This window comes from Mirounga angustirostris, unplaced genomic scaffold (assembly GCF_029215605.1).
Source record: "Mirounga angustirostris isolate CCGP_5_RB_7025 unplaced genomic scaffold, mMirAng1.0.hap1 SCAF_9, whole genome shotgun sequence".
Taxonomy (NCBI): domain Eukaryota; kingdom Metazoa; phylum Chordata; class Mammalia; order Carnivora; family Phocidae; genus Mirounga; species Mirounga angustirostris.
The window spans coordinates 52,465,611-52,480,564 of record NW_026991717.1 but is presented as its reverse complement, the minus strand read 5'-3'; the positions used below and the strand labels follow the sequence as shown (position 1 = coordinate 52,480,564).

Below are 14,954 nucleotides of genomic sequence, written 5' to 3'. Positions count from 1 at the left end.
GGAGTGAGTTTTATAGATCTGGATACTGCATATGCCACAGCCCTTCTCCACTGGCTAAGAGCATGTGAATTTTGTTTCCTACCAGTGGAAATGGTATGAGGAGTCTCCCCAAAATAGGCAGGGCTGCAGTTAGACCATATAGACCTCTGGGCAAATTAGAAAGGAGTAACTCCTCTGAGCCAACACAGTCCTGAGGGAGCACGGCTTGGCATGCCGACATCTTTGTGCAGGTGAGAAAAAGGCACCCCTGCCTCAAGGCCACCCAGCTTTGTACCAGGACACATGGGTTGGCAAAAGCAAAGCCAACCTGGATTTCAGCCCCACTTGCACTCTTGGGCAGCTGTCCTTGTGCAGTGTACAACCTACACAACCGCACAGAGCAGCCTTTTACAGTGTACTTCTGTTTTCCAGATCGGGTGGTCCACATAAACTATTTGAACCTCCTAACACATGGGCATAAATCTTAACAGTGTTAGCTAAGGAATTGGCCCAGGACAAAATAAATCGGTTAGGAAAAGTACATATGAAAGATACATTATGCACACCTACCTGATCATCTAGCTTTTTCTGCAAACGCTGGACCCTGTAAGTAAGCTGAATGTTCAGCACGAATCGCTGGATACTCTGGAATCTACGTCTGGCCAGCCACGCCCGTGCATATTTCTGAAGGATCACAGCCTTGTGTTCCTCCAGCATCTTTAAAACAAGATTTTATGAAACGCAGGTTGGCTCTCTACTGTTTCTCTCATCGACTCCTCCAACATTGAGAGACGCAACTATCAAAATATTCTCAGAGCGTAAAATACAAATTTCTTGTAATCAACCCAGAGTCCTATTACGCCTAGATCTTCGAAACGATGACGAAACCGACCTGTAGTGGACATGTATGAACAGACACTCAGATACCAGGACTCCCTGTTCTCTATGAAGGTCTTCATGCAGAAAAAAAACCATCTCACTATGACTGGTGAAAAATAACCCGAGCCCTGGGGAACCCGTGTCCTAAAAAAGCACGGGGTCAGCCATACCTTTCGATACCTCTTCCTTGCCAGGAGCCCTCGGGTGTAGGCCTGGATGGTGATGGTGGCCACGCGAATCAGCTGGTACAAACTGCGGACAAGATACCCACGACAGTACTTCTGAATGATGATGGCTGCCCATGCTTCTTTCAAGGCTGTTGCCGTAACAGCTTTCCTTGGTTAAAAAGAATGCAGAGTGAACCTGTTATCCACAGAGCACGGACTTCTATGGGACAGTGATGAGATGGCGCAGCATTGTTTTTGTTTTTTTTTTCCACCGAGGAATAGTCAAATGTTTTGCAAATCTACCCATTAAACTCTAGAACTCATTGACTCTAACGCCCGCTGGAAGTCAGTCTCATCACCTCTCCTTTCACCCTGATCTGAATGTGGACCTGCACCAGGCCAGGGGAATGACATGGCAACTTGCACACTCTTCATATTTAGGTCGATCAGTCCACCGTCACTCACATATGTGAAAACAACTGGGCTTTGGCATTTCACCTGCTCATTCAGCCTCGTGGGAAACCATGCTAGAAGCTCTAGATCAGGGATTGGCAAACTACAGCCTGGGGACTAATTCTGCAGCCTTCTGCCTGTTATTGTCCAGTGTTATGAGAATGCGGCCACACCTATTATCTGTGTATTATCCGTGGCTAATAACAGCAAAGTTGAAAAGTTATGAGAATCTGCATGGCCCCCAAAGCCCAAATAACTGGCTCTTACAGAAACAGCTTGTCAATTCCTGTCTAAAGGACTGGAAGCAAAGACAAGGTTCTCACCTTCAGAGTTTACAACCTCATGTAGCAGACAGATTTATAAATGGCCAGGTGGAATAAAAGGAAAACTAAAGTAAGTACCAATAGATCTGTAAGAGAGATTCTGCCTGTGAGCTAGGCCTTGATGGAAAAGTAGGATTTCTGGAGAAAGTGAAGGTTGGAAAAGGCATTTCAGGCTAAGGACCAGTGAACACACAGACACCTAAGCAATGCCTGAAATATTCAGAAAAAGAATTTGGAACTGTCAGAATATAAGATACATGAAACAAATTAGTGAGGTTAGAAAAATTGAGACCATTTGTTCTTTACAAAATACAGTTATTGAATATCCACGATGGTGTATGAAAGCAGGGTCCTGGATCTCCCAGAGCTTCCATTCTCATGAATGCATCGAGGCCACGGGGGGCCTTGAAAGCCATGTCATGACTGAGTGTAGGAAATAGGGGTCACTGGAAGCATTAAGGGCAAGAGAAGGGCAGTGGCTCTCACAGGCCCTGCGTCCGGAGGACAGGCAGCTGGGGGAGGCTGTGCTGGGGGACCAGGAGGCAAGCGGTGGTGGAGGCCTCATGTAGGACAGGGGCATGGGAATGGAATGAAGGGACAGACACGAGAGGTAAGCCGGGGTAAAACCGTCAGGCTGCGGCGATTCCCAAACAGAAAGGGGGCCTGAGCTGGGGAAGAAAATAACCCTGGCTTTTCCTGCCCTGGAGATGGTTGCTGTCACCTGACCCAGGGGCACGGGAGGGCAAGCCTGGCTGTGTATATGTGTCAGACAGTCATCTGGGGTGGGGTGGCAAAGCCCAGTTTGGAGCACGGAGAGATGAAGGCTGTGGTGTGCCAGTCATGTCTAGAAGCCCAGATGCTGCTGGAGGTCAGGCCTCCAGCTCAGGAAGAGGTCGGGTTCTGTGACACAGCCTGACCCTTCAACAGCTGCCTTCTCACCTCTCCTCCCAGCACGCCAAGGAGGGAGGCGGCATGGACACACACCAGCACACAAGCCGTCCGGAAGGACGCCATCGCACCGGCAGCCCGGGCCGGCCTCCGCGGAGCACTCGGTGAGGGGTAGGATTGGCAGGACTGCCCTCCACTCAGCCATCCCCTCGGCGCGCGCTCTGTGTTTGCCGGCAGAGCCTGGCCATGGACCCCTCGGGTACGGTCGGCCCCCCACTCTCTGCAGGTAGGCTGGTCAGTGGCTACTCACAGCATCTACGTAGGGGCTGCACCAGGACCCTGACTGCCTTCGGCATTTTCACCTCCACAGGAAAAGGGCCCAGTCCCTCTACCTGGTCTCACTTCAAAACCCTGATCAGAGCTTCGGGGTCCTAGGGGTCACCTCTGCCGTGGGAACGGTAGGCAGGGTCAGCACTACCTGCCCCGAGGACATGACCTTCTCATCTCCAGGCTCACGGCCGGCTGCAGGAGGGCACCCACACACATCTGCGCCCCCCAGGAGAAAGGCCGTTCGTCCTTGACAGGCCCCTCCCCACAAGGTGAGCAGTCACCCGAGCCACACCATGCCCCCCGCTTCCTCGGCTCCAGGGTACCTCACAGTTTGCTGACCCCGGAAGTATTGCTGGATTGTCAGGGCAGCTTGTCTTTCTCGGAGGAACTTTTTTCTCTGGAGCCAGCCACGGATGTGCTTTTGTATCACAACACAACTCTGCCTGAGCTTATCCAGTCGGAGTTTCTCTAAATAGGCCACTTGTCCTGCTCTGAAGAAAATTTTGGTTTTACCAAACTGGTACTGATTAGAATCCTGAAAGAGAAAAATGATAGAATCAGAAATAAAATCTTTCAGAGTTTCTATAGTATTTGGAAAAGATGTTTAGAGATTCAAAGATGCCAAAACATTGTTATTTTGACACATATGTTCATTGACATAAAGCAGAAAATTCTGAATATGACCTCGAAATTTATTTTTTTGAGATGTCTGTTTAAAGCCACTGGGGAAAGAAATGGACTTGAGGTTCAGTGGTCCGTCTGTGGGGTGAGAGGGGTGTGTGCATGCTCGGTGATTCTCAGTTGGACCGTTGGGAAGCTTCAGCTTCCCATGTGTGGTTTCTACAGGAGAGCAGAGCCTGGAAATGTCTGGTTTGTCTTCACCACCCCTTTCCTGGCCACGGTACCTCTGTCCCTACTTCCTTCCCATCACAACTTACTGCTGCAGCAGTGACCCAAATCCATACGGAGTGGCCTGTCTGGGACCCTCCTGGGGCAGAGACAGCTCAGTTGACCGTGTGATATGAGTCAGGCCCATCAAAGCTCCTTAGATTGTGGGAGGGCAACATAGGGTAGGAGGACTCTGAGGGAGGCCAGGGTTCGAGTCTGGGTCCCTAATGGTGACTCCTACCCTCGAGAGATGATGCTCCTGTGAGCGTGTCTGCTCTGGCCCAGCACAGAAATGCTCGGGGCTATTTTCTTCTCTGGCACTCATGACAATACAGTCCTGAGACAGGCGGGTAGGGATGGGAAGAGCTGGTCATTCCAGGAGCTGAGCAAGACTGACCTGGATGAGCCTGTGTAAAACCACTTGGCACACCTCCTTTTTATCGCTGAAGGAAAGCTCCTGTTTGGTCATGAGCACACCGTAGCGACTGTAGAATTCGATGTATGTCCACCTGCAAAGTCAAAGGGGATCGAAGGAGGCGTGTCAGGAGGAGGCGTGGCATGTCTGGGGATCCCACTGCTGATGGGGTGGGGGGGGGTGGAGTCAGTTCTGGGATGATGGCACTGACCTTTGACCTCACCCTGAGCACACCTGCGTGCCCCCATACCATATTTCCACTAACACTCTGCCCCAACAATTGTGCTCTCCTCCCCCTTCAGCTCCCTCTCCCAGGAGCAGTGGGGAGGCAGCGGGTTCACTAGCCGTGGGATCTGGTGATGGGGTGGTGGCAGCCCCTGTCCCACACATCGCCTGTCAGTGGCCCTCCTCTGGCCTCCGCAAAGCACAGTGGGAAAAATCTTGGGGGCATCTTATCCAAATATCTGACAAAAAGCCTGGCAGCCACTCCCTTGGTTCTCAGCAGACCTGAAGTTGGGCATTTCCCCCCCAACAAGGAGTGACAACGAACCTGGAAGGGTAGCTCTGCGCACTAATGCGAATCGTCTCTAAAACGCCGCAGGCTCGCAGCTGCTGAACAATCCTTTTGGAGTCGAACCTGAAAGAAGACGGGTATTAGGAGATGGGTTAAGCCATCATGACGGACAAACGTGCCCACGAGCAGCGTGGCAGAGCCACCTGGACGGTGCACCCTGGGGAGTGGGGTCCGCCTCTGCGATCCCCACACCGATCCCCACGCCAGGCACCCAGCAGCTACTCCATGGATCCCTGTCGGAGGGGAAACGAAAACAGCAGCTCCGCGAGACTTCTGGAAGCTGACCGAGGTTGCAGAGAAAGGAGCGACGGATTCTGACAGTGGAAACAGGGAGAAGGCCTTGTAAGGAAAGGGCCTTTGGTTCAGCTTCACATGACAACCCGAGCAGAGGAATCGTTCCCGCCCGCCTCGTCCAGGTGCCCACGTGATGCTAGAATTCCCCTAACAGGACACCCTCCGGCTGAGGTCTGAGCGTCTGGTGGCCCATGGACACACTCGCCACCTCCGCGGCCGGTCACACCCCTCAGACACCTCTCCGCTCTAGTCAGCTCAAAGACACTCTGCAACGTCCGATCCTGAGCCTGGGGGTTCCCTGGGGCGCCAGAGAGCAAGTCTCACGTTTCACGCCGTGTTTGAGGGTGAAACCTCTGTTCCTCTACCAACTTTCTTTCAAAAAACAAATTTTCTTTTTAACTGAGGTATAAATGACAGGCAGCATCACAGGAGCTTGAGGTGTACAACACAGTGACTCGGTATTTGTATATATTGTGAAATGGTCACAGTAAGTCTAGATCACACCCATCTCCATACAGAGTTACCGCAGTTTCCTTCTGTGTCGAGGACTTTTAAGATCTACTCTATTTTTTTTTCAAAGATTTTATTTATCTGAGAGAGAGAGTTTGAGAGAGAGCGCACGCACGAGCACAAGCGGGGGGGCGGCAGGCAGAGGGAAAGGGAGAAGCAGGCTCCCCGCAGAGCAGGGAGCCCGATGCGGGGCTCGATCCCAGGACCCCGGGATCATGACCTGAGCCGAAGGCAGTCGCTTAACCGACTGAGCCACCCAGGCGCCCTAAGATCTACTCTCTTGGCAACTTTCAAACACACAATATAGTATTATTAACTCTAGTCACCATGCTGTACACAAATTCTTCTTATAATCAAGGAAACGCTCTGGCTTTCTCAGTTGCATAAACTTTAGTTGTAGACTCTTCTTTCAAAGCCAGCCCCTTAGCTTCATCCTGGAGACAAGGTGGTTTAGCCTCCTTAGAGGGGCTGTGCTGGTTAACAGTATATGGAAAGGACGGAGTTGTTCTGAATCATTAAAAAACCCAGAAACAGTAAAGTTCAAGAGAATTCTTGACAAACAAATTCTCCAGCATCGTGACAGACATGACCTCCTCAGTGTTTTCCCTCTGCCGCACAGGAACACTTACTCAAAGGGTAATTTTTCATCATTTGGCTTGATGCATCGGACATAGTGGGGTGTGGTCGCATTGAGGGTTTCCATGAGCAAATACAGAGAGCTGCGGAACTAGGAAACAAGGTCAGAGAATAAAGGTCATGCTGAAATTGATGCTTAAATCAAGTCCAAAAAAAAAAAAAAAAAGGCCTAACCTTGGTAAATTAAGATGGAGAAAAGTTAACTTCATGCATAAACATCTACTATGAAAGCTCTCAAACCACGACTGTGATTATTAGCATGTCCTATGTTCTGGACAGAATGCTGCTCTATCCAATTCTCCCAAATAGCAGGGAACTTAGTAAATCATGTTATTGTGTGAACATGTGGTTGGCTCAGGTGTGTGCAGCCTTTGGAGGCTGAGGTATGATGATGATGAACTGTGGCTTTTCTTTGCACTTACATGTATACTAGATGTGAAGCAGCTCAGTGCCCGTGCCCGGGCCTGCAGTGTGGGCCCTACTGCTGCCTGGCTCCCTGTGGGGCCCGGCCCCCTCGCCCTCAGATACTTTCTGGGTACCTTGCTCCCCACTGTGGTCCGCAATTGCTTGTTGTTTGGCTTGATGACTGGCTTTGCAGATTTAACGGTGATCGCTGAACTGAAAGGGGAAGGAGGAACCGGATGTTCTTGAAAAAAGTTGGCACAGAGATGAAACTGGAAGGAACAGAGAGGATTTCAATGTCCAAAGGTGTTCACTCTCAGTCGTCACCTGATACAAACCACATAAATGGTCACAACAAGCCCATTTAAAGTGAGGTTAACAGTCTTGACCAATCTCAGCCAAATCTGAATCCCACAAGAGGACTGTCCTCCCTCGAGATGACGCATGGCTTCTTTCCAGGAATATGAGCAGAGAGGAAATCTGTGTGAATGTCTTTGTGGGTATGTAGGTCTGTATGCTGTTTCTACACCTGGAATCTCCCCCCTCCTACCTCACATTTTCATCCCTGCACATCCAAACTCTAACCATTATTCGAGGTTCTGTTAAAATATTTTCTAGCTCTATCCCCTTCACTTGCTTAGATTAAGGTTTAAAAAAAAAAAAAAGGTAAAAAAAATTTGTGCCCTAACTCAAATTAATGCCAATTTCTTCTAAATAAGATAATCTTCTTCTGAGATACTCATTACTTTCTACCATGCTTCAATTACTTCTTCAAGTGTCTTTTCTTCTTAGAGTGAAACTCATTTTTTTTTTCTTTTAAATCAGACATTGACAATCTCCTTTGGAGGAGAATCCCTGCCTGACGAATCCTTATATGCCCCTGCTGTGAAAGCAGTGGGTCTGAACATCCCACACCTCTGAGAGCCTGTGTGCTGAGCACAGAGACCCATCTGTGCTTTCACGTGATCTGTATCCATCTTCCAGAACGGACCCCGGGGTACGCTTGGGGGCGAGTAAGCAATTGGTGAATTAAATCAACTAATTTTGTACACAAGATGCAGGCCATTTCCACACTGAATTCTCTAACATAAATCAGTTTTAATAACTGAAGTTGTCATGCCTGCGACTAATTTATGATGGTTAGGGGAAGGGCTCATGCTCATTTGGGAAATTGTCAAAATACCTGAATATCAACAAAGGATTGGGGATCTTTTAAAAGAAGAAAAATAAATATGATCTAACCAAATACTCACAAAATGAAGGCCTGCGTATGGAATATCCTTATTCTCAAATGTTCATAAGGAAATATTCGTAGAGGAAAAGAAAAATCCAGAAGTCATTCCTTTGGTGACACTGCTCCTCATACGGAACTGTGGATTCGAGCAGCTTGCACATTGGAGCCCGCACCCCTTTCCCCAGGTCACCCTCTCTCTGTCTTGCCCTGGTTTCCTTTGGATGCTTAGCACTACCTGCCATTGCTACTTACGTGGTTAGGGTATGTCACTCCCTTTGGAATGTGAGCTCCACAAGGGCAGGAACCCTGACCGCCTTGGTCACTGCTGTATCTGGAATCTGGTACCAGTGCTTGGCACCTGGTAGGTGCTAAATAAATCTTTGTGGGTGGATGAATCCAATGTAAACTGTGGTCCTTTAACTGGTTATATATTAGCTATCCTTCTCTGGCATCTGCACATTTGATTTCTGATTTTGTATCTAGTGGATATTTATTTGGATGCTTTCAGAAGCTTGATATATATTTTAGTCCCAATTCCGAAACAGTTATTTTTTTCTATGTCTGAGCTACAGTTTGCCTCTCCAAGACAGTACACACACCCACATATTTCTTATTCTTTCCTGATACACATCTAGTCCATGTCAAGTTACATAACAAATAACATTAATTACCCTCTTAGGACCATACAAACCTTGCTCGCTCTCATGATTTCAACCAGCATGTCATAGACAGTATCTCTGTTCTTCTCAAGGAAACCTTCACATTTATATTCTACCTATGCAGAGAAAGGATTTAATTATTTCCAAAGAAACAAAAGCAGACAGCATCTAAGTACTGCAGAATTGGTCTCTTTTTCTTTTTTAACAATGATTAACGAAGGGGTTAAAAGGCAATCTTCTAAAAAGAGATCCAGTTTCTGTTTATCACAGCAAGCCATTTAAATAAAACTTTGGAAGCTGGGAATATGTCATCTGATGGAAAGAGCCAGGCTCTCCCACTGCCTGGATTTCTCACTAGTCACTGATCATGCTGTATTCACCTGTCGGTTCCCTCTAGCTACAGGTGACCAGTCATTCCCTGCAATGTGTGCAGTTAATACACACAGAGGTCTAAAGAAGAACTGGCTTGAGGTTCACTCTGCCTTTGAAACCATCAGGTGGAGGAAAAAACCTCAGTGTTGTCCCTTGGGTTCAAACAGAAATATTTTCCTAAAGCAGCATTAACATGGTAGAAAGGAAAGAAAAACTTACCATTTGACCACAAAGTTTTCAAGGGCCACCGAAGCCCTCAGAGTCAGTTAGAGTGGGTACATGCCTGCACTGCTTCAGTTTGGCTTAGAGAAACTCCATGCGGCCCTTTCTGATCCAGAGGGCTTCTTTAATCCCTCAAACCCCAGGGTGGTTGCTTAAACATTCAAACCCCAATAGTTTATGCCTCTGGGTTACATAGTTTATTATGTGATATATATTTTTCACAAATTAGAAAATATGTTTAAAATACAATTTAATAACTGTGCAGAAACAGGCTTTGGGGAATGCTGGAATCTGGGGGCAGAGAGGGTGTTCACGGGCCCCTGACCAAGTACTCTGGTTTGTCCCCCTAAATGAGGAAGCATCCTTGCTGGGCAGAGTTTGGGTTAAGAACCAGGAACACCGGCTATGTGCAAACACTCCCTTGTGAATAAAGACCTTGGGTTGCTGTATAAATTCTTCCAGGCTGGTGGTGTGAGCCACTGGCTTAAACGGACAAAGGTATAACAGTGTAATAAGACCATCTGTGGGGACAGAGTCACAGCCTCTGTTGGGAGCTCTGGGGACCTTGGGAAGATGTGCTGACTTGCTGCATCTAAGCACAGCCATCTCATTTTCAAAATGATTGCATTTTCCTGGCTAATTAAACTGAGAACCTAAGCTAACCTTACAACGTGTGTGGTTTCTTCCCAGCAACTTGCAACCCACCCAAAATGCTGCTTTTAAGAGGGACTTCTTGGAAGTGCCAGGGGTGAGAGGATTAAATGTGCAGAAACCAAGTGCGATGAAGAGGGTCTCGAAGTAAATCCCATATGTCTGATGCCTTTTTGCCCCTGCCTTTCCCCCATGGGATCCCAGCTGTGGAATTGCAAAAGACAACCACTAGAAAATATAACCTGAGATGTTATCATTCATTTCACATTCATCTCTTCAGGAATCAAAAATGCTAGCAGGTTTTGACAGTGCTCCTCTAGCCCACAAAGTCATTACGACTTTCCAGCTCGTTGTCCCTTGCCCTGCCCTCTCAGTCACAATGAGCACGCCCTGACCCCCAGCAGTGGCACTGGCCAGGCCCTAGGAATAACACCCAACCGGCAAATGCTCTGAGGGCAAGAGTTTCCTTCGGGAAGGAAAACAAGATGAGAACATATGTTTATAGCAAGTGGTTATGGTGATTTTTCTTTTTTTTTCCTATTTTCTAAGCATTCTGTAATTTTTTTTTTTTTAAAGATTTTATTTATTTGACAGAGAAAGACATGGCGAGAGAGGGAACACAAGCAGGGGGAGTGGGAGAGGGAGAAGCAGGCTTCCCACAGAGCAGGGAGCCCGATGTGGGGCTCGATCCCAGGACTCTGGGATCATGACCTGAGCCGAAGGCAGACGCTTAACGACTGAGCCACCCAGGTGCCCCCTGTAATGTAATTTTTAAATAACTTTTCCTTTTTATTAAAGTAATATGTTTCATAAAAAATAGATCTATAAAGAAGAAAATAAAGATCATCTAGAAAATGCAACATCCTGAGCCAGCCTACTTTACCACTGTGATAAATATATTACAACTTAATAAAAAAGAAAAACCTCAAAAAAAGATACAGCTTTCATTATAGAAAACAATTATGCTGTCTTGATTATAACAATTTCATAGAGGCAATAAACTGATAAGAGACTAATGAATTCCCAGGAAATCCAAAATCAGAAATGAGATCCACTAGCCACACGTTTATCTTTAAAGCACTACAGCGGAAACTCGTATTTTGCGACAAGAAACAAATTAAAAATTGTTAAACACAATTTTGTGATGAAGGAGACAAGCGCACGTCTCCTTCATCACAGCAATGCACCGAGTGTGACTTGAATCCGGCCAGAGAAGCCCCCGGCCTGCCCGCTGCATCTAGGAAACCCCTCCGGCTCCAATGCAGACAGCATCGCCCGAGACTCTCATTGTACCTTGTCAGCAAAGTGCTGGATGATGAAGGATGTATTTGACATTCTGGGTTTTTCAAACAAAGAGTTCTTGTTGACAAAATTATTATACAGCTTTTGAAGCCAGTTTTCATCAGTTCCATGTGGTAACTGCAAGAGAAAAGCAAACCAAATAGTAAGAAAACTAGAGCTGAGAGATGCATACGGGCACAGAAAAGTACTCATTCTGACAAACCAAGGTGAGCGGACATCTCAGAGTGAGCTCCTTACATCTGTGGCTCCTTTTTATAAAGCAGCTCTAGGCACACATCTGTCCTTGATCCTAACAACCTTTACAGGGCCATTTATACAGACCAATAATGCCCTTTTAGAAAAACAAAATGTTATAAGCGAGAAGGAAAGGGACATAGCATGTAACTCAAGAATGAAGAAATTTATCTTTGCAGAATTGGCAGTATTCCTATTATTTCTTCCCAAAGAAGTCTAAAGGTTCAGGAAAAAAATAGCCTAGATTTCATTACATGAATGTGACTTTTATTCTCAGTTGAATGGGGAAAGACTGGCACCTAAATGTAATCCTCCCCACTTCATCCCCACCTCAGAAAAATAGCTTTTCTTTTCATTTTACAGCCTCTTTATTTTATTTTATTTTTTAAAGATTTTATTTATTTATTTGTCAGAGAGAGACAGAGCACAAGCAGGGGGAGCAGCAGAGGGAGAAGGAGAAGCAGACTCCCCGCTGAGCATGACCCGAGCTGAAGGCAGCCGCTTAACCGACTGAGCCACTCAGCCACCCCTTTACAGCCTATTTAATAACCACTTCCTCAAACAAAAATAATTGCAGAACTTGTTCTTGATACTGGTGATATAGAAGCGATCAGTGATATTCGGCCCAAACTCAACGAATTTAATCTCCTGTTGTGTCCAAACGACTCCTGCATGCTTCTTTGTGACACTGGTTGCGTAGCAAACGTCTGTGTAGGGTAGGTACAAATATTTCCTAGAGGCTGCCTTGGCCTGGGCACCCTGCCCTCTCAAGATCATTCCAGAATGCTTAGCCCTGCTGCCAGCCCTTTAATCTTGTATCACTGTAGGGGCTGAAACCCAGGTGGTACCAGAGAGGAGAATCTGTGAGAAAAAGCGTGGCATTGCGAATTCCAGGGAGAAAAGGCCAGTTAGTCTTCAACATTATGATTTTTTTTTTTTTTTGAAACAAATCTCTGGAAACTAAATCTATGCTTAAACATCATAATACGATCTTTATTTTTTAATTATTTTATTTTAAGCCACTAAGTTTTGGAATGATTTATTTTTTAAATTTTTTTAATTTAAATTTTAGTTAGTAAACATACAGTGCAATATTGGTTTCTGGAGTAGAAATCAGTGATTCATCACTTACATACAACACCCCAAATACAATCTTTAAACCAAAAAACGAGTACTCTCCTGGGGATTATTTGTCCCTGTGGCCCCATGAGGGACACTGCTAGGTTGGCTCACTGTAAAGGTGCTCTTCCTAGAGGGAAATAATAACAGGAGAACTACATACCTCTTTTCTTGAATTGTATGATGTTGATTTTTCAGCTACACTCCCCAATGGATGACTCACAAGAATGAGGAAATAAAACTCAATTCATGTAATTAACAAGTGGTGTGAGGTCACCTGCTATTTTCACATCCATTCTAAATACACCTAGGGACAGCCTCAAAGGGCTCCTCCTTGCTGGACATGACCTGAGAGGTTGTGCGTGGTACCCAATGGTGGGCTACGCATGATGAGGGTGGGAGGCTCAGCTGGCCCTCTGGTGTTCCTGCTATGGACTGCCGTCCCAGCATCAACATCCAACCAATTGGGTAACACTTCAAGAATTTACATGTACACCAAAAAAAAAAAAAAAAAAAAAAAATCCAGTTTGTACTATTCTTATCTGTTACTACACAGAAGTTGAACAAAAAAAAATTTTAAGTTACCAAGCATTCTTCATCCAGTAACTCCAAAATACCCATTTTTGCTTCAATCAGGTCAATAACTGGTTGGTTGTCATAAAAATCTATCAGAGTCCAAGGAATATCTTCCTTCATATATTCTTCTTGTTCAAGTTTAAAGACATGCTGAAAGTCCAGAAGTTAGTAGAGAAAATAAAACAGAAGATTAAAGTGGGCTTCCAAAGTCCAGGACGTAAGCACTTGACAAACACAGATACCTGACTGGTTTGCAATGTTTAGGGAAGACCCTGAGGTGCAGGCAACCGTCCTTACCCATGATGGATGCTGCCGAGCTCCTAATGTGATCCTCCCACCTGGTCTGAGTGGGCCCCCATGTCCTGTTGCCTCCAACACCGAGCATTCTCAGGGGGGTCCTGCAATCCCTCCCTGCTCACAGCACTGCCACTAGCCAAGACAGATGCAGCCTCTCTGGCTGGGGGGGAGCCAGCCTGCCTGAGAATGCTGGCCGTGGGGCCCATGTGAGAAGCCAACAACATGGAGAGCTCTGTTCACTACTTGTTCAGGCCATAAGGGTATCAGGGAGGCTTCCCTGAGGACTGGCTCAGGCTCATCCCAGCTGCAGGTAGAGGGAGGGGAGGGGCAGCCTCCCACAGAAGAATCCCTGTGCCGGCATGGAAGCCCAATAGGAGGTTGAGAAACATGGCTCTCATAGAGGCCAGAGAGAGCACAGTAGTGATGGGGGCTGGGGTGGGGGGGGAATGCAAACGATGGCGGGGTGACTTCAGGTGAGTGACGCAGCATATCTACCGGGAATAAACTTTACTTATAGTTATTAAATGCTAAACTTCCAGGGAATCTTTGAGAATGCTAACAAAACATACATTTGCAATGGGATGAAATTTAATGTTATACATGGATTAATTCCAAAGTGGGGAAAAGGAAAGAAAAGAAACATTTACTGAGTATGATTCAGTGTTAGGTCTACTCCTCACAACAATATTAGGCAGGCAGATACCAGTGACCCATTTTTTCCCAACGAGGAAACTGAGGCTCTGAACCTAAGGTCCCAGAGGAAGAAGGTGGGAGAGCAGAGATTCAAACCCCGTTCACTTTGAGCAAAAGTCCATGCTCTGCATGATGTCACACTATTTTTTCTTCAGGATTTGTTTGGGAGAAGCTGAATTTCAAAAGGCAAGCAAGAATTTGCCAGGTGAAGAAGAAGGGATGGGAAAGGACAGGAGCAAGTGGGTTACAGCACAGAGCTTGCAAGGCCGTGGGGTCTTCAGGAAACTCAATCATTTGGTTTCATTCGGCTGCATAGAGGGTCTGTGACCAAGCAGGGCAGGTGATGGACTGCAGCTGAGCAGCGGGCCAGGGGACTAGAATAGGATGAAATAGGCTGGGAGGTGTGATTTCAAGATAGGGCCACAAAGTGGTGCCATGAGCCAGCATGGCCCCGCACTATGCCAGGATCTGAGGCGAGGCCTGTTGGCACACACACTGGGCTGAGAACTAGCTTCCAGAAGGCAGAAAAGTCACCTACCAGGTTAAACTGCTGTTGCAGCTTCTCATTAGCGTAATTGATGCAAAACTGTTCGAAGCTGTTCACATCAAAGGTTTCAAAACTGAAATATGGTTTAAACAAGTTAAAACACACTTGTTTATAGATAAGCAATTTTTTTGGACAAACTTCACAGTTTAAAAGTTTGCTGTTTTCAGCAAGTTTTAAATATGCCCCCAAGGCTTCTGGTTTTAATATCCCAGCAGCTAATAAGTCCTCTTTTTCCAGGCTGCCTGGGGAAGGAATCTGGTGTGTACAAAACACCTACCCGGAGGCAGGCTGGTCACGTTAAGCTGAGCAT

The 14,954-nt window shown here is 46.5% G+C and overlaps 1 protein-coding gene across 1 annotated transcript in view; it reads right to left on the bottom strand.

Annotated features, from left to right (window-relative positions):
• MYO5C (myosin VC) overlaps window positions 1–14,954 on the bottom strand; it is an 80,980-nt gene that overhangs the window by 38,635 nt on the left and 27,391 nt on the right. Inside the window, exons 10-20 of the mRNA XM_045900061.3 lie at window positions 14,636–14,717; window positions 13,117–13,257; window positions 11,170–11,295; window positions 8,664–8,747; window positions 6,876–7,010; window positions 6,330–6,427; window positions 4,873–4,959; window positions 4,305–4,416; window positions 3,343–3,554; window positions 1,029–1,194; window positions 550–696 (exon numbers count right to left, since the gene is read on the bottom strand). Of these exons, the coding sequence (XP_045756017.2) occupies window positions 550–696; window positions 1,029–1,194; window positions 3,343–3,554; window positions 4,305–4,416; window positions 4,873–4,959; window positions 6,330–6,427; window positions 6,876–7,010; window positions 8,664–8,747; window positions 11,170–11,295; window positions 13,117–13,257; window positions 14,636–14,717 (1,390 nt within the window). The remainder of the gene's footprint in view (window positions 1–549; window positions 697–1,028; window positions 1,195–3,342; window positions 3,555–4,304; window positions 4,417–4,872; window positions 4,960–6,329; window positions 6,428–6,875; window positions 7,011–8,663; window positions 8,748–11,169; window positions 11,296–13,116; window positions 13,258–14,635; window positions 14,718–14,954) is intronic.